The sequence below is a fragment of the Haliotis rubra genome, unplaced genomic scaffold (genome assembly GCF_003918875.1).
Source record: "Haliotis rubra isolate DU_JTF1 unplaced genomic scaffold, ASM391887v1 Scf192, whole genome shotgun sequence".
NCBI classification, from domain to species: domain Eukaryota; kingdom Metazoa; phylum Mollusca; class Gastropoda; order Lepetellida; family Haliotidae; genus Haliotis; species Haliotis rubra.
The window spans coordinates 209271-229693 of NW_025765914.1; the positions used below are offsets into that span (position 1 = coordinate 209271).

The 20423-nt window shown below is 40.2% G+C and overlaps 1 protein-coding gene across 1 annotated transcript in view; it reads right to left on the reverse strand.

Moving 5' to 3' along the window:
- LOC124274610 (inositol polyphosphate-5-phosphatase A-like) overlaps positions 1–20423 on the reverse strand; it is a 138660-nt gene that overhangs the window by 58125 nt on the left and 60112 nt on the right. The window contains exons 4-5 of the mRNA XM_046709976.1: positions 18401–18488; positions 405–468 (exon numbers count right to left, since the gene is read on the reverse strand). Coding sequence (XP_046565932.1) covers positions 405–468; positions 18401–18488 — 152 coding nt within the window. The remainder of the gene's footprint in view (positions 1–404; positions 469–18400; positions 18489–20423) is intronic.

Here is a 20423-nt window from a genome sequence, read left to right on the forward strand (position 1 = left end):
ATATTTCACTGCTGGGAGTGTACAAATAGCCCACTGTAGGAGCGTACAAAAAGCTCACTGTATGGAGTGTACAAATGTCTCACTGTATGGAGTGTACAAATGTCTCACTGTATGGAGAGTACAGCTAGGTCACTGTACAGTATATACAACTGCCTCACTGTACAAATAGACAATCTTGAAGTTGTCTCACTGTAGTGTGTTTACACATTTCACTGCAGGTCATTGCACAACTTCCACATACTCCTGTGACACACTCCAGCACACTTGTACAACAAAGTCTGGGATTGTTATATATAAGGTGTCTCTTCGTCATTGTTTTAGCCTGACCTGGCAGAGGAGCGGCACCTCCCTCTCTTACTAGATTGTTTATCACTAGTACTCAGAAAACTGAAAGTTCTACTTACCTACAAAGTCGAAGATGTTGACTTCTTCGACGGTGTCATGGACGAAGTATAGGTTCCCCAAGGCCTGCAATGAAACACAGCATGAACAGTGGGTGCCAACAATAGAATATATCAACCTGATGCAAACTCACACAAAGTTTGGACCGTCTCTTCCTCTTTCAGACACCTTTCAGAAAATCTGATCATTTTCAGATGACCTTTAAACAATCTGATTTACTCTCATGTACTTCTAATACCATCTGATCCACTCAGACACCTTTTAGACCATCTGCTCCACTCAGAAACCTTCCACACAATCTGATTCAACCTCAGTCATCCTTTTAGACACAGCGGAAAATAAAACATTCAAAAGTGAGTGAGTGAATACGATTTTATGATGCTCCTTTAGCAAAATTCAAGCAAATTATCACCGGAAATTAAACATTCAAGAGAAAACTAAAATCAGAAAAGCAGTAAAACTGAAATAACATTTATCATTCTCAACCTCAAGCGGTCTTTCCCTGGCACAGCAATGCCACTTACAAAGTAATGCTTAACAGCAGTGTTCACTTTGTGCTCATCTAATTTAGAAACAGTTACAAGAACATCCCTTTAATATTGTTGTACCCTTGTGGTTAAGTCCTATGACTCATGCATCATGTGCTCCAGCAAATGGAACACTTCTACATTTTAACATGAAAGAAAGACTCAGGATGAGAAGACCACTTCTTTTAATGGACCATACTTTTTCAACACACACAAAACTCTTCAGACACTCTTAAGGTTGGTAAGATGAGGACATTAACAAACATTAAAATGTTGAGGTAATTGAATCACTACATCAACATATGTTTCCTGGCATGGTGCCGAGATTGGTGTGATCACCTGTACGATCATTAACTGTGACACAGTGCAAGGCTGGGCAGTGTCGGAGAAGCACCTGCTTCCTACATCAAGGGAGCTCCTGATATTACCAGCCTACCTGATAATACTGGTGATAAATATCAAGGGTATCACATGCTACACATGTGAATGTGAATTAAAATTCATCCACCTTCTCTGAAAACTGTAAAATCATTTCCAAACAGTCAGTGATGAAAATCAGAGAGTATGGAGGGATGTTTCTTGTGTGTTGAAAAGATTATAGCATAGTACATTAGGCATATCAAATTACATTTCATTCACATGTCAGTGCCTATGTCTGAAGGTGTATTTATAAGAACATTATGCCTTATAGTTTGTTGTCTAATGCTGCACTCAGTAATATTCAAGCTATGTGAGTGAGTGAGTATGGCATTAATCCACTTTTAGCAATATTACAGCAATATCACGGCAGGGGACACCAGAAATGCGAGTGATGTGATAGTAGTCAAGAGTGTTAACAATTGAGTTTGGACCAAACAATCCAGTGATTGACATGTATGTCATTGCTTCTCATATGTACAGTGATCCTGAAATGACTACTAACTCCAAGTAAACTTAAAGATGTGTGATTTTTTTTCAATGTGAGGAAGGAATACTCAAATTTTTAAAATTAATTTCATGATTTCCATTAATTTTTAGAATATTCTGGTGAAAAACATAACAGCCTGGAAGGAGAATGGAGACAGCAGGAAGACACATGATCGACTGGAGCATGATGCATGCACTACATGAGCTTCCTGTGACTGCCTAGTACAAACGAGAAAGCTGGGGTGTGTTCCGGTGAGGTGTTTATAGAGGCTGAAAAGTTTAATGCCAGGTCATTTCCACTCCATGGTTGTAAGAACAAGAGAAAGTGCAGAACATAAGATAGGATCAATTTTAAAGATTTTATAGAATTAACTGAGCTGGGTGGAAAGGGATTGTGGATGTTCTGGTATGTTTAGATACAGGAAGTGACATCACCACAACCATAACAATTACTCCATCCATCATCAACCAACACAAGTGTGTACAATTTTCAGGTAAAAGATGCCTGCAAAATGGTTTTATTTCCAGGAAGACACTTGTCAATGCAAGAACCAGCAGTCTCTCCATAACTCCAACATCAACCAACACAAATGTGTAATATAGGTTCCACCAGATAACAGTTTGGTCTGACTATGGTCTAGTGAAGAAGGTACTTGTAGATAATAAACATGGCTGTGGTACTGGTAGACTGAGAGAACAGACCCATAACTTCCTCCAGACATGTGTGTGAACCACTGAACTAGATAACTGGTTATTAACAATGTACAGCAAAGACTATTGCTGGTTACACTCCAAGATGGTAAACCATTTAGGATTTATCCGGTGTTACGATACTTGTCTGTGACCTTCTTTTTCAGAAGCGAAGTAAGCTTGGATGGTTTTATGATAGTTTCAGCTATATTCCAGTAACCATATCAGTGGTGGAAATAACCCATTGCCCGACGTCCGAGTCCAGTTCTTTTTCTGTCGGGCAAGCAAATTTGTATATCACACTGTACCGGTGTCCAGTTGACTTTCCAATGTTAATTATGTTGTTTATTTAAAAAATCAACAAGAAAACGGTCGGTATAGTGGAAAAATTATCAGGGCAAGTGACTTTACATGTGCGACTGTACCGGAGTATACTAGCAATTTTAAAGTTATTTCCACCCCTGCATATAAAAGAAATGATGCCACAATGCATCAGGCTGGGAATCAAACCTAGACCTGTGGCTTCATGAGTGAATGCTTTAACCTCTGGGATACTCCAATGCCCATTAGACATGTATATAAACATGACAAGTTTTCATAGTAGTGCTTGTTGGTCCCTGCCTGGTGCTCGGCATTAATGGGTACAACAAGGACTGGTCCGCTCGGAGTCAGTAAAATGTGTCTGAGTGGGGTATTCATGCTTCACTGCGGCATGTTATCTCAGTGGGCTAGCACTATAAAACCAGCTTAAGTCTGGGCTAGTACAAGCAGCTGCACATACACACACACACGCATGCACGTCGTCATATGAGTGAAATATTCTCAAGCACGACGTTAAACCCAATTTCACCTCACCTCACCTCATAGTAGTGAGTTTTTCAAAAGTCTTTTATAAAACCTATTCCTGTTTCATTATTATTATTTGTTTTAGAAAAAAACAACTTCACACAAATCGTAGGGGAACTAGTGCAAATATCCCTTATCACAACCCTCTGTATTGTCTACATCATCTGGATGGCATTGGGGTTGTCATTTGAGTCTTACTGTGATGTGAGATTAATATTGGTATGATGTCACACTGGAGACAATACCTGGTGGCTGAAGATTGCTGATGCTATTTGAGAATTGAGGTTTTGTATGACCGCTGACAGGATCACTAAATATTTCTGAAGGGGAACTTGGATGGATTAAGAAAAAATGGTAAAGGCCAGGCCAATTTTATTTCTTGTTTTACAGATTTTTGTCCTCAGATAACCTAAAGGCAGGAGGGAAAAAAAAAAAAAATAAAATCACCAGTCAAAGTTATATTCCTGCTAAATATTTAAAGTATTTTACTTTTGGTAATTTGGGAAGTGTATATGGGGCAAAAAACAATAAAAAACCATTTTCTTGTAAGTTTACATTATTGGCCCATAAAAACATTAATTTTTAATTTTTTTCTTATTCTTGAAAAAATACGACTGGCAGATCCGTAAAACAAGAAATAAAATTGGTCTGGCCTAATATATAAAATATTACACGCACATGAGTGTTTTGCTGATTCTAAGAAACTTGTATAAATATTGAGGAGTTACCCTAGCTCTCGGGTACTTAGTAACAAACCTTTTACTTGCTTCAGGAAATCAGTATATCATGCTCATACAAAACTCTGTACTTATGCATCAGTCTCAGTAGCTACCAGTTCCAGAAATGTGTCTCTTCTGGTAAGATGACTCCTACAATCATCATTTAGACCACCAACAATTGCAGTGAGAATTCATGGTCTTATGACACTTTTCAAACCCCAGAGACAAAAGCGCTTCAATGGTAATATTCATTGAAATATTTTGACATACCAATAACTGTTGGCCAGCATTTACAAACAACAGAATGAAAGTGTAACAGTCATGTTTTTACAAACAAATCCACCTGTGGCTGTATCCTGAAACAGAACACGACTGACACATTACGAGCAAGGTCTGTAAGGGAACTGTCAAATTACCAACAGGACAGCAAGCAGCCTGCCCAATAAACTGGTTACATGAGGCTGCAGCTACTAGGTGATGTCAAGAACCTAGAGTCGGGGACAGATGCACAGTCCCCAACAATCCTGATCAATAGAGTCCAGCTAGGGGCATGATGCTGTTTTGTCTTGACTAGGATTCCTGTGGCTGTGAAGGAAGCTTACTGCATCAAGATACATGCTGCTGAGGAAACGTAATCCTCGTAACTTGTAAATTATTGTCTGTTCTGGCTGAAGCATGGCTTCTGGGTGATGCAGGTTGAGATGCAGTGATTTAAACCTCAACTCCCTTGTACTATTGAAATGTTAGTGGGTCGATGGTCAGGTGGGTGGGTAAGTCAACAGGGGTTCGTAAGAGTGAGTGGGTTGGTGGGTGGGTATGTGTATTTGTAAGAGTGAGGTGGGTGGTTATGTGGGTTTGTGAGAGAGTAAGTGGGCCTTATGTGTATTCGTAAGAGTGAGGTGGGTGGTTCTGTGGGTTTGTGAGAGAGTGAGTGGGTAGGTGGGTGGGTGGGTATGTGTATTTGTAAGAGTGAGGTGGGTGGTTATGTGGGTTTGTGCAGAGAGTGAGTGGGTGGGTGGGTGGGTGGGTATGTGTATTTGTAAGAGTGAGGTTGGTGGTTATGTGGGTTTGTGTGAGAGTGAGTGGGTAGGTGGGTGGGTTCATGAGTGAGTAATGTGTAGACAAGTGTGTAGGTCACCGTGGTTTCATGAGTTGTGTGGATGGGTAGGTGGTCCTGGCTAAATAGGTAGGTGATTACAGTTATGACATCTATATGTTAGTTAAATATATAACATCTTATAGTTCTCTCCATTAGAATAGTATTGGAACTCATTTACCACTTGTCCAATAGGATCAAACAAAAACTGACACCTCCTGCCGAAGAAACATGTTTTGGTTTGAATTTCTGAATGCTCATTCATTATCTCAACAAAGCTGACTAACTAGCTGACACAGCAGTGGTAGAATGTTGTCTGATCAGTCTCAATAGAGAGATATTGACCTGAATAGTTCTTCTGTCAGAAAACCAGATATGATGGCTCAAAAGTTAACCTCTTTGGTGAAACCCATGAACATAGGCATGATCTGCTACAGACAAGTCTAGAAAGCAAGCCAAACTGTGGATTCAAACTGATCATCTCAGGCTTCAGGCACACCAAAGGGACACAACTCCACTATAAATTGCAATCACTTACCATGGACAATATTTCTGCATTAGACAAATAAGGTTCACAATTTCTTTAAAAGTGTTGAGATATTTTAAGAAGAAAGCTTGAACTTTTTTCATCCATTAAATGAAAACTACTCAACAGAAGATTAGGTCCACATAGTCTTTCCACATTACTATATTCCTTCATATTACTCCAGTCAGTCTGTCCACCTGATTCTTTAATATTCCTAAGGTTAATCTGTATGCCATGACAGCCTAATTATAGTGAGGTGATCCATAGCTTCTTTTGTCTAGAACAGGTATGAGGTATGACAGTTCCTGACATCCAATTACACTGATGAAATTAAACAACACTTACTGTACCAGACAAATAGACACTCACTGGTAACACAGCTGGATAGGATTGTAAACTTCATTGGACAAATTACAAACCATTTTTGCAAGTCTGATTCAGTTCCTTGCTTCCATAACCTTTGCATTTTCAAGTTAAACAAGAATCTCTTCATTCTTTAGAGACCAAGTCAAGATATAATCTGAATCTGTCATTTATGAAGATATATATAACCCCGAGGTTGGCAGAATATCGACAGTTGTAACACTAGAAATGTAAAAAAGCTTGCGGTTTCAATCTGATGAAGCTTCCAATATCAATTCCTCCAAACAAAGCTGGTTCCCGGCAGAGAGACGATAAACAATTACACTGAGTAAAATATATTTCCAGTGGAAGCAACCTGGCAGTTTTCAATTCAGTGGAAATCAACTACTTCCAATTTACTCCATAGATTTTCTCGTTCAGAATCTCAAGGCAAATCTGCCAAAACGACAAATTAATTTAAATCCTTTGCTGACTTGACAGTAAGTGGTGACTAGGATGGCAGTCAGATTTATCAGGGTCTGTTTAGTGCCGACTGATGTGTTCAATTCTACGGAGGCTAATCCCCCATCAGTGTTGATGTTACACAGAACATACAGAAAGAAGTTCCATTCAGTCAAAAAGCACAAAGTAGTTCCAACACCATACAGAATGTAGATCCATCACACAGTTCCAGTAAGATAAGTTTCATTAAGTTATCAAAAGCCAAGTTAAAGAAAGTTGTTCCTATAACATATAGAAAGAAGTTCTATTACACTATAATTGACACCAAAACAGAGAAAGTGGTTCCATCCCACCAACATGAAGAAAGTGGTTCCATCTCACAAACATGAAGAAAATAGTTCCATCATTACAACACACAGAAAGTGCTACGATAGCACATTTTGCTAAGATGTAGAATAATATAGAGCCAATGAATACACAATGCCATTTTGAAAGTGGTCAAATGTAACACATGTTATACTTGGGATTTCACTTTCTCAGTAAAGTACATATTCTAGTACTTTTGTTGGTTTGAGTACCATTCGGGGTTTGAATCCACACCTTCAGAGTCAGGCACATTAAATCACCAGCACACAAAGTCAGCTGTCTAACCCACTCAGCCACCACAGCTTTGTGTATCCCTCTGATATTGTCATGGCTAAGGAGAGACACCTCATTAGTGTGACCTTGCATCAGAGAGCTTGTATCAGGCACCTCATCTGTAAGACCTTGCATCAGACACCTCATATGTATGGCCTTGCATCAGACACCTCATCTGTGAGGCCTTGCATCAGGTACCTCATCAGTGATGCTTTACATCAGACACCTCAACTGTGAGGCCTTGCATCAGACACCTCAAACTGTGAGGCCTTGCACACCTCAACTGTGAGGCCTTGCATCAGGTACCTCATCTGTGAGGCCTTACATCAGGTACCTCATCTGTGAGGCCTTGCATCACACACATCATCTGTGAAGCCTTGCATCAGGTACCTCATCTGTGATGCCTTGCATCAGGTACCTCATCTGTGAGGCCTTGCATCAGACACTTCATCTGTGAGGCCTTGCATCAGGTACCTCATCAGTGAGGCCTTGCATCAGACACCTCATCTGTGAGGCCTTGCATCAGACACCTCCTCTGTGAGGCCTTGCATCAGGTACCTCATCTGTGAGGTCTTGCATCAGACACCTCCTCTGTGAGGCCTTGCATCAGGTACCTCATCTGTGAGGTCTTGCACCAGAGACCTTTGCTTCCAGGGTTATTGAAATAGTACCACATCTGTGAGCCGCAATGAGAAACCACCTGACAGAGCTGGCTTGAAGCACTCAATATCAAATTACTCTCAATAAATCTCAAGTTGATTTGATAAAAGAAACAAAGTTGAATCAATAATGGTCCTGACAAATAGCCATTAACCAAATAATCCTGCACTTAACCTCAAGTAGGGAGAGCAATGGCATCAGATCTTGAGTTGAGTCCTTGATGTCTTTTGCCACTTGATGCTCCATAGAAATTATTGAATCCACTTTAGTTGCCATGACGACAAGGACCACAACTCACACTTGTAGAACAAATGTCAACTGTACAATGGCTCCCGAATCTGTATCGAGGGTTGGTGCTGCCAATGTGGTGCCAGAGACCATACATTGGTGTATGGTCTCTGATGGTGTTTAAGAAATGGAGTTATCACAGTACTGTCTTTCGATACAGAAGCTTACAAGGAGAAAACACCATTTAAGGTATCTAGCTATTTGGTTTTGCTCACTTAGAATAACAAGTGTACTATTCAATAACATTGTCTTAAGTTACTTTTTTTCTCACTTATTTTTCAAATGTCATGCTGCTTTTTCCTCAAGTTTGACAAAAACACATGGCAAACTTTATGTCTTGATCACTGACTGGTTATCTCAAGAGGAGACTTGTCAAACAGATCTATCAGTAAAACATGGTAGTAGTGAGTGAGTGAGTTTAGTTTTAAGCCGCACTCAGCAATATTCCAGCAATATGGCAGCGGTCTGTAAATAATCGAGTCTGGACCAGACAATCCAGTGATCAACAGCATGAGCATCGATCTGCTCAATTGGGAAAAACATGGTAGTAAAGCAAGGTAGTTTAAACTCATAGTAACACCAACAAAAACTAAGATATCAGAATATATATTTACTGGTGTTAAGATAGGTTGAAATGTTATTTCTTCTCATCACTGCATCACTGAGCTATTATACTGGGTACTTTTTAACTGCATCCCAAATAGATCATGGCAGAATATGTATGTGCAGCAGGTCGCTATTTCATTCATATTTATAATGAAGAAAATGCTCACTCATAATGAGCAAGAGAAATGAAATGCAGTTCATCATATCTTGTCATGTTTTACCACAAAATTCACATCTTCACTAAGTTTAGTGACCAAGATTCATCTTTCGTCTCATAGGATACCTGGGCCCTTTTCCATCTATGTCTGACACTGTAATGTTATTAATTCTTGTGAAAAGATAGTAAATGTCCATCATCGACTTGAACTGAGTCTTTATTACTCTCACACATGTGCCACGAGCATGCATGAGTGGGCGGACACTGGCTCTTTACGAATATCCACTATTATTATTATTTATGTGGATATGAATTGCATTTGATAGACAGGTCCCGCAATCAGGCTGCTATATGCAATTCACTTGGTATATCTTCTAGATGCACTCCTCATTCACTATGCAAACCTATAATCACCCGTTGATATGTTTCATGATAGACTCATAATTTCATTCAACAACTGACAACCATGCGAAAGGTACGATACTTTTAGGATAACAACTTCTTTATTATCTTGCATGATAACAGTATAAGAAGCTATACTGATGTTATCCATAAAGTATCTGCATTTTTTATAATTCATCAACTTCTAAAATGCCAATCAAACAGATCAACTCACAACCATCCCTTTATAAGAGGAAAACAGTTGGAATCTGATATCTTGGAAAAAAAGCTGCAGAAATTATTTATCAATCACTCTGCACTAAAGAATACTCTCTCTAAAGAGGATCCACCCTAGATGTTGCTCATTGTCAGTATAGCTCAACACTTGGCAGAAAATAACTCCTGTAGACATCCACACCCTAGATGTTGCTCATTGTCTGCATGTCTAAATACTTGGCAGAGAATCTCCTGTAGACATCCACAGTTTATGACAAGACTAATTCTTAGCTATAGCTATATTGAATCTATCATGCCATGACAGTTTAACTTGATTCATATGAAAAAATCATATGATTGTGATTCGTACAGTCACTTAAGTTAACGAGTTACTTAAGGCAATCATAGATGTGTTTTCTGCAACAATTCTGCAAATTAAACAAAAAATGAAACTTAAAGCTTTCGGCTCAGTAAAGGATTCTCACAAAGATTACACAAAGACTGTTCTTGAAGCTGAGCACAGGGTGCATTGATAAGAGGCACGTAATCAAACAAATTCACTTAAAATGATTTTTTAAAAACAGCAACCAATTCTGATTAAAGCTTGAAGAAAAGTCCACACGTCACAAAAGCAGTGCCAAGCTTGACACCTGAATACACGGATGCAGATAATGAATGTTGTCCCATCCTTACTATATGGCACCACTGACATTCACTTGTCGTCAGTACAAGGCCTAACTGGAGCTTTTCCAAACGCACTTGATTTAATCAGAACACAACAATGAGTGAAGTACCTGGCAGAACACAGGATTTGGCTTGAGTTGTTTCTCAAGCTGCTCCTGGTCCTGTCCTGTCAGTGTGGGGCATTGGAGCAATGAGATTCTGACAGCACACCTGAGCAACTCGTTAACAATAATGAACGTACAGGTAGGCTGCTGATTGGCCACTCCAGGGAGCCAGGAGCCCAAATTATAAAATACCTGCATCATTAAAAAATTGCCTTAATGGCCAAGTAATGGGAAGACATGGGTTTATGTTTGTAAATTAGTAGATCTTGATCAGGTGCTGTGTCTGGTAGATGTTTCCCATCTAAGCGTGTACACTGATGAATGGCCGCACTCATACCTGAACCAGACACATCTAAACCTAGAAGCCCAAACATGTGACACTACCATTTTTAGGGATTAAATTAGTCGCTCTAAGATGTGAGCGGTCAACCCCCAAGTCTCCGGCAAATGAGTGAGTGAGTGAGTGAGTGAGTGGGTTTGTGGGTTGGTGAGTGAGTGAGAGTGATCCACTGCATTTGTGAATCAGCGAATTGAATTTGTGAATTGAGTGAACAAATGAGTGATAGAGTGATCAAATGATCTACTTACTTTCTGAGTGAGTGATCCACCTGTGCGAGAGTGATCATTATCCACTGAGTGAGTGTGTAAATGAATGCGTGAGCGATTGACTGCTCAACTGTTCTGGTGAGTCAGTGAATGAGTTTAGTTTTTACGCCGCTTTAAACAATATCCCAGCAATATCACGGTGGGGGACACCAGACTGACTGACTGAGTTTAGTTTTACGCCGCTTTTAGCAATATTCCAGCAATATCACGGCAGGGGACACCAGAAATGGGCTTAACACATTGTGCCCATGTGGGGAATCGAACCCTGGTCTTCGGTGTGACGAGCCAACGCTCTAACCACTAGGCTACCCCACGGCCCCCGGGGATACCAGAAATGGGCTTCACACATTGTACCCATGTGGGGAATCGAACCCGGGTCTTCGGCGTGACGAGCGGACCCACCGCCCCGAGTGAATGATAGCAGCATATGAATGATCATGTCATCAACTATGTTGGTGAGTCATGGAATGATAGTGTTCCACTGAATGTGTGAGAGAGGGAGCGTGACTTTATGATTTGAAAAGAAACACTAACTGATTCTACTGAATTGCACTGCTCAATCTCCTTTAACCAATTCACTTGGTTAATAGCTTCAAGGAACATGATTTGTGCATTAGCTTTATTCAAAAATAGAAAACTGCACTTGAGATGCACCTGCGATAACTACATTACCTAGATCAAGCTCCAGCCCTGCAGATACAAACAAGGATTCCTCACACCTCTAGCTGCCATAGTAAGCATCCACCTAATTCCTACTATTTGGGTCACAACTGGTAATTACTGTAGACACGAGCTGGGAAAGGCAACAGTAATATTTATAGCATATGCTGACAGAGTTTATGGGAGAACTACTGTTGGACAGCTGTATGAAATCGCACACTGAACTGGTTAGATTGCTAGTTGTTGGGAAGATAGTATCTGACCAATACATGGGAAGAGGCCATTTTGTTATCAACACCTTTATAATTGACAGCTTCACACGTAGCTGAAAATGCCTGACCAAATTAGAGTTTTCTTGAGAAATGTTTGGAATATACTGAAAGAGTGATACACCAATTGCTTGGTGCTAGTGAATACTATACCAGTGGGCCAACTAACCATTTACTTGGTGGTTCCAAAAGATGTTTACATGGTACTTGTTGACACGTCACTTGGCACTGAGGGGATAAAACAAGATCAGAGTCCTCTCAGTAAGGAGGTATGGAGCAAGGAGACAGCACACCTGAGCAACTCATTAACAATAAGAGTGAGCATACTGAGTGGGATCTAACTGTTATAAGGGGTGGTGGGGTAGCCTAGTGGTTATTATAAAAGAACTTGTTCGTCATGCCCAGGTTCAATTTGCCACATGGGTACAATTCGTGAAGCCCATTTCTGGTGTCCCCTACTGAAATATGGCCGGAATATTGCTAAAAGCGGCGTTAAACTAAACTCACTGACTCACTCACTCAATTGTTTAACATCACAGTCGGCAATAGTTCATCTCTTGCAACAAATATTAAGGACACAGCGGATTAATTCTCCCACCACCCTTACTCAGCAAAGCAGATCTGAGTGTTGCTTAACATTGCAGTCAGCAATATCCAGCAACATTCCAGTTTATATAAGAAAAAATGGAATTCTAAAGATCCCCTCTTCCTACTGTATTTGAGACCCATGAACATCCGATCAATGTTAAAACTCCAGCATATCTCGGTGGCCTGCACTGCAAAACCAGCATGTAATGGTTATAGTACACATGCATATATGTTCCTACTTCACAACACCCTATTAAAACCTATTTCACCTCACTTATCATGTAATAGGGAGTGAGTGAGTGAGTTTAGTTTTTTACGCCGCACTCAGCAATATTCCAGCTATATGGCGGCAATCTGTAAATAATCCAGTCTGGACCAGACAATCCAGTGATCAACATCATGAGCATCGATCTGCGCAATTGGGAACCAATGACGTGTGTCAATCAAGTCAGCGAGCCTGACCACCCGATCCCGTTAGTCGCCTCTTACGCTATCATGTAATAAATGTCACAGACCTGACAAACTGCACCTGCAAAAACAACATCAATCAGCAGGGACATACACCATGAGCTGTATCAGACTGTCCAAAATATATTCATTTTATTATGTAGCCTTGTTATTTTACTTAAGAGTGAGAGAATGAATAGGTAAGATGTAAGATTTAGATGTAAAGCTATTCCTGAATTACAAAATAAATAGTGACTGGTGGCCCAGTCATCTAAGGCACTGCAATTCCCTGTATGGAGCTGTGTTCTCTAGGCACATCTGAAAATTATGTATACTGGGTTCGAATCCAGGTATGAGTAGGTTTCTGGGTTTCCAAGCCCCATGTTTGTGGGTTTCACCAAAATGAAAAACATCCGAGACCTGCATCTCTTTGGGCTTTACACCCTCATTATTCTGACTTGCCAAGATACACTGTTAAAATCAGCATTCAAACCAACTCACAGACAGTATTGCTGACTGAACAAGTTCAAGTCAATCAGAGAAACAGAGGCTGAGTGTCACAACAAATTTCTGTCAATGAAAACTTGTATAACTATTCATTCACTTCATTGCAAAATTAGAAAAATAATCCCCACAGATTTAAAGGTGATTTTCAGTGTTGCTATTGTAAGATGCCGCTTACACTGTCATGGATTCACGTCTACATACACTTTACCATCCAATAACCTGAGAAAACAGGCCTGTGAATAAAACATATATATATACATACTAACATTTGTATAGCGCTCGATATCTAGCTATATATGACCCAAGGGGCTGAATAATCATTATTTTAGAATCAGTGCAAATGTAGAAAATACATCTAGCTCTTGACAATCAAGTGTACCAAACATTCACCAAGATTACTGTGATCTCAGCCAATCACATTGCTGTACCTGGAGCAGGGCACCAAAACACACTCTCCTTCATTATTGTATTGATCTGCAAGCAGCAAGAGAATTCTATTTTCAAAACTTTTTTCACAACTTCTAACTCTCTGTGAGTCCGTGTAATGAGTTTCTAACTCAAGTGGCCAGATTCCTTGCTCGTCAAAATGGGGACAATTTGATCATCACACTGTAAATAACAGCAAAAGAATGGGGAGATGGTGTACTGAAGCACAATGGCGCTTCTCAGGCTGCCCCATTGCCCTACAGCTGAAGAATGTTAATCACTTTAGGATAAGTCCTGTTAATTATCCAGGAATGGTTAGAAAAGAAAGACCTTTCAAATTAAAGATGCAAGTCTTTCAAATCTAACAATAGTTATTTTAACCTTTCCAAATTGAAAATCAGTTTTAGAGGAAGAAAGAATCTATTTCAGAAAGAAGTCACAACAGTTTACCAAGTCTTCTGGTTGGTTAAGTGGCTACCAGTAATCCTGGTGATAGAATCTCCTGCTTGATCAAATGCCCAGCACTAATCATGTTGCTCGAGTCCTCTGGTTGGTCCAATTTTTACCCTGTTGCTGATTACCATTAACCCCAGCTGTAGTCCACTAGTTGGTTCATCGGTTACCATTAACCCTGTTGCTAGAGTCTTCTGGTTGGTTCAGTGATTACCATTAACCCTGTTGCTAGAGTCCTCTGGTTGGTTCAGCGATTACCATTAACCCTGTTGCTAGAGTCCTCTGGTTGGTTCAGCGATTACCATTAACCCTGTTGCTAGAGTCCTCTGGTTGGTTCAGTGATTACCATTAACCTTGTGTTGCTAGAGTCCTCTGGTTGGTTCAGTGATTACCATTAACCCTGTTGCTAGAGTCCTCTGGTTGGTTCAGCGATTACCATTAACCTTGTGTTGCTAGAGTCCTCTGGTTGGTTCAGTGATTACCATTAACCTTGTGTTGCTAGAGTCCTCTGGTTGGTTCAGTGATTACCATTAACCTTGTGTTGCTAGAGTCTTCTGGTTGGTTCAGTGATTACCATTAACGTTGTGTTGCTAGAGTCCTCTGGTTGGTTCAGCGATTACCATTAACCTTGTGTTGCTAGAGTCCTCTGGTTGGTTCAGCGATTACCATTAACCCTGTTGCTAGAGTCCTCTGGTTGGTTCAGCGATTACCATTAACCTTGTGTTGCTAGAGTCCTCTGGCTGGTCCAATCTTTTCCAATAACCCCAGCTGTAGTCCACTAGTTGGTTCATCGATTACCATTAACCCTGTTGCTAGAGTCCACTAGTTGGTTCAGTGATTACCATTAACCCTGTTGCTAGAGTCCTCTGGTTGGTTCAGTGATTACCATTAACCTTGTGTTGCTAGTTCCAGTGGTTGGTTCAGTGATTACCATTAACCTTGTGTTGCTAGAGTCCACTAGTTGGTTCATCGATTACCATTAACCCTGTTGCTAGAGTCCACTAGTTGGTTCAGTGATTACCATTAACCCTGTTGCTAGAGTCCTCTGGTTGGTTCAGTGATTACCATTAACCTTGTGTTGCTAGATTCCAGTGGTTGGTTCAGTGATTACCATTAACCTTGTGTTGCTAGAGTCCACTAGTTGGTTCAGTGATTACCATTAACCCTGTTGCTACATTCCAGTGGTTGGTTCAGTGATTACCATTACCTTGTGTTGCTAGAGTCCACTAGTTGGTTCAGTGATTACCATTAACCTTGTGTTGCTAGAGTCCTCTGGTTGGTTCAGTGATTACCATTAACCCTGTTGCTAGAGTCCTCTGGTTGGTTCAGCGATTACCATTAACCTTGTGTTGCTAGAGTCCTCTGGTTGGTTCAGTGATTACCATTAACCTTGTGTTGCTAGAGTCCTCTGGTTGGTTCAGTGATTACCATTAACCTTGTGTTGCTAGAGTCTTCTGGTTGGTTCAGTGATTACCATTAGCGTTGTGTTGCTAGTTCCTCTGGTTGGTCAGTGACCTTGTTTGCTATTGGTTCAGTGATTACCATTAACCCTGTTGCTGTCTGCAGTGATTACCAGTCCTCTGGTTGGTTCCAGCGATTACCATTAACCCTGTTGCTAGAGTCCACTAGAGTCCTCCCTGGTTGGTTCAGTGATTACCATTAACCTTGGTGTTGCTAGAGTCCTCTGGCTTGGTTCAGTGATTACCATTAACCTTTGCTGTCCTGGTTGGTTCAGAGTCCTCTGGTTGGTTCCAGGTTGGATTACCATTAACCTTGTGTTGCTAGAGTCTGGTCTGGTTGGTTCAGTTGGTTCAGTGATTACCATTAACCTTGTGTTGCTAGAGTCCTCTGGTTGGTTCAGCGATTACCATTAACCTTGTGTTGCTAGAGTCCTCTGGTTGGTCAGCGATTACCATTAACCTTGTGTTGCTAGAGTCCTCTGGTGGTTGGTCCACTAGTTGGTTCATTCGATTACCATTAACCTTGTGTTGCTAGAGTCCACTGGTTGGTTCAGTGATTACCATTAACCTTGTGTTGCTAGAGTCCTCTGGTTGGTTCAGCTGATTACCACCATTAACCCTTTGTGTTAGTTAGTGATTCCATGTACCTGTTGGTTCTGGTTCAGTGATTACCATTAACCTTGTGTTGCTAGAGTCCTCTGGCTGGTCCAATCTTTTCCAATAACCCCAGCTGTAGTCCACTAGTTGGTTCATCGATTACCATTAACCCTGTTGCTAGAGTCCTCTGGTTGGTTCAGTGATTACCATTAACCTTGTGTTGCTAGATTCCATTGGTTGGTTCAGTGATTACCATTAACCTTGTGTTGCTAGAGTCCACTAGTTGGTTCAGTGATTACCATTAACCCTGTTGCTACATTCCAGTGGTTGGTTCAGTGATTACCATTACCTTGTGTTGCTAGACTCCACTAGTTGGTTCAGTGATTACCATTAACGTTGTGTTGCTAGAGTCCACTAGTTGGTTCAGTGATTACCAGTAACCTTGTGTTGCTAGAGCCCTCTGGTTGGTTCAGTGATTACCATTAACCTTGTGTTGCTAGAGTCCTCTGGTTGGTTCAGCGATTACCATTAACCCTATTGCTAGAGTCCTCTGGTTGGTTCAGCGATTACCATTAACCTTATGTTGCTAGAGTCCTCTGGCTGGTCCAATCTTTTCCAATAACCCCAGCTGTAGTCCACTAGTTGGTTCAGCGATTACTTGGTTCAGCGATTACCATTAACCTTGTGTTGCTAGAGTCCTCTGGTTGGTTCAGTGATTACCATTAACCTTGTGTTGCTAGAGTCCTCTGGTTGGTTCAGCGATTACCATTAACCCTGTTGCTAGAGTCCTCTGGTTAGTTCAGTGATTACCATTAACCTTGTGTTGCTAGAGTCCTCTGGTTGGTTCAGTGATTACCATTAACCTTGTGTTGCTAGAGTCCTCTGGTTGGTTCAGTGATTACCATTAACCTTGTGTTGCTAGAGTCCTCTGGTTAGTTCAGCGATTACCATTAACCCTGTTGCTAGAGTCCTCTAGTTGGTTCAGTGATTACCATTAACCTTGTGTTGCTAGAGTCCTCTGGTTGGTCCAAAGGTCACCATTAAACCTGTTAGAAACTTCTGATTGGTCCAATGGTTACCATTAACCATGTTGCTAGAGTTCTCTGGCTGGTGGAACGGTTACCATTAAGCATTAAGACTATTCATAAACTTGTTTATATGAAATTACCAGAAAAATGTTACACCCCAAGGAAAAACGTACAAGCTGCTGTCTTGACATTAACATATTTTCTCGAAAAGACATGCAGATTCCAATACAAGCCAGGCAATGTGTTCTTTTCCTAAGTACATCAGTTGCAACAAGTGACACAATTACATCTTCTGCATTCATATCTATTGCACATATGATGACTGTTTAGCAAAGTGCAAAGAAATAAATGGCTTTGTTTAGCTAGATAAACAATAAAACTGTGTTTGTTAACTCAGAGACAGTATATAATCTATAAATTGCACAACAGGTATCATAAAAAAGCAGGCTGTTTCAGTGCATCCAGATAAAAGGGATATAATGTTTCCTAGGACTCTTTTTAATCACAGTAACAAACAGTATGCCTGGAAATGAAGAATATCAAAATCTACAGCTTTGAAATTATTTGTACCATTATCAATAGTACTCATTTCAACATAATTTACAAGGTAAGTTAAGTAATTTTTAACAAGTCAGTACTTCTGTGAGAATCATTATCATCACTATATTGTAGAATTGTATACAAATAGTTGCTTGTGTGCTTTTTACTGCCACATTTAACAACAGCTCAATTACAGCAGTCTACAAATACACGAGTCTGGGACAGACAATCCAGTGATTCATTGCCAGTGTGCCATGCAACTGGGATACGATAACATGCACTGACCAAGTCAGTGAGCCTGATCGCCAGTCCAGCTTGTCAGCTCTTGCAACAAGCATTGGTGGAGGATGACTTTTTCTAAGTCAGATCTTTATGTGATCTGAAGTGTACCTCAGGAATCCAAAAATCAAAAGTAAAGAATACCTTGAATGATTTCAAAGTGAAAATGTCATAATGAGATATATTTAACTGTCACCATATGAAACAGCCACTTCAGTGGATTCATCAGCATATACATATTTCAAACTGAGACAGAACGTCCCTTAATAAATGTGTTGCTGCAGCTCACCGTGAATTTGTCTGCAGCAGTATAGTCTTCGTCCAGAAATACCCTCGCTCTGTCATATTTCACTAGCTCCTCCGAGGCCAAGATTGTTCTGTAATATAAGATAGCTTAAGATAGTTATGATTATAACAACAACAACAACAACAACAACAACAACAACAACAACAACAACAACACATCAACAACAGGTCCATATATATGAGCCAAACTCCACTTATGGCTCTGCATTGTTATTACCCTGGTTACTGGATCAGTGAATGCACGATTTAAATATTGAGGTCTAACAGGTAGTATTTGAAATGATCTGAAGAAAATATGACGTTGTTATTAGGAGAAACATATATACCAAGGTCCAACTGCCATAGTCTAGTTATTTCAGGAGGCAGAGTTTACAGGGACAAAGAGAGAGTGAGTTTAGTTTTACGCGCACTCAGCGATATTCCAGCTATATGGCAGCGGTCTGTAAATAATCGAGACTGGACCAGACAATCCAGTGATCAACAGCATGAGCATCGATCTGCGCAATTGGGAACCGATGACATGTGTCAACAAGTCAGCGAGCCTGACCACACGATCCCGTTAGTCGGACAAAGAGAGAAGGAAACACATGGTCAATTTAGTTCAGCGAAAAAAAACCTGCCAAATATGGAACAATGTGATGAATCTCACAAATAACTGAAAGGAAACTGAGTTTCATTGCATTACACGAACATAACTGAGTATCGACATGTTTTCAATGCACCTGATGTGGTCTGATAGCCATATTGAAAATCAGATTCAAACTTCTTGAACAAATATGGCCGTCATCATGGTAGGAACGAGCATTTGAAGCTTTAGCTTCATTGGTGAGGTGTTCAGTGAGACGTTTACATGACATGGAACATGATGTTTACAAGCATGACAGATTAGGCATGGCGGATGCCAGACACTTTACAGCCCATGACACAGCCCATCTTGACCTTCAGTCTGGTGAGCTTGAAAATATACTGTGCAAAAACTTGACATATCAATAGCTCTACCCACGCCCTGCTTCATAAATCATTGTGAAGCAGAATTCGCTAGACAAAAAAACATGTCACTATTATCACAATCAAGTTTTGAGTGTGAGTGGGGGTCTGTCTGAAAATAAGAATAAAACTTTCCATCTGACTTTGAACTTTGGAGCTGATTCTTTATGCTCTTATAGACAAGGGAGATAAGCAATATAGTAAGGTACTGAGCTTTGTGCATATTGGGTAATTGGTATCTGATTTTAAATGTTTTCTTTTTAGGTCAAAATAAGTTATCAGGAAATTAACCAACCCTGACAACATTTACTTTTTCTTTTGTGCCCCTGTATATTGGAATGATTTGTCTGAGAAAATTATCTTCAGTCTTTGTAAGGTAAGCAATTCTGTAACTAAATCTGCCGCCCCTTTCGCCTTGATCCGACATCACAGAGCTGGATAAATCTCAGTTTTAGCATTAACATATGCAGGTATTTCCATCAAATAGCTAAATAAAGCGGTGGTGCCTACCCTCTGCATGACCTCAATTGATTTCAAAATAGAAATCACAACGGGAATTTGCTGTGATAATTCCAGACTCTTTTCTTCTCGTTCTGTGTCACGACCTTATATATCAAGGGTTTGTTAATGTTTGCTTAAACTGAAATGCTATTTACAAGCAATCCCACTATCACGATATAAGGAGTGGAGAAATATGGCCCGAGGAACAAATGACAGGACTGTCATTCAATTTGTACACATAAATACAACATGTAGTCATATAATACAACCAAACAGAGGAGCCAGGCTAAATACAGAATCTCCTCCAAGTGTCTTTTTATATCAATTATATCGACACGAGTAGATGCATATTTCATACATCAAGCACTTGCCAAAGAATTTTAAACTTTGATCAACTTGTGATCATAAATATATTAGATATCAAAAGACACAAAGGTATATTTTGTACCCATAATAAATCTTCCAACCTTTTAAGTTCATTAATAGTAATAAGCAGTGTCTAAAAAGTATGGCAAAAA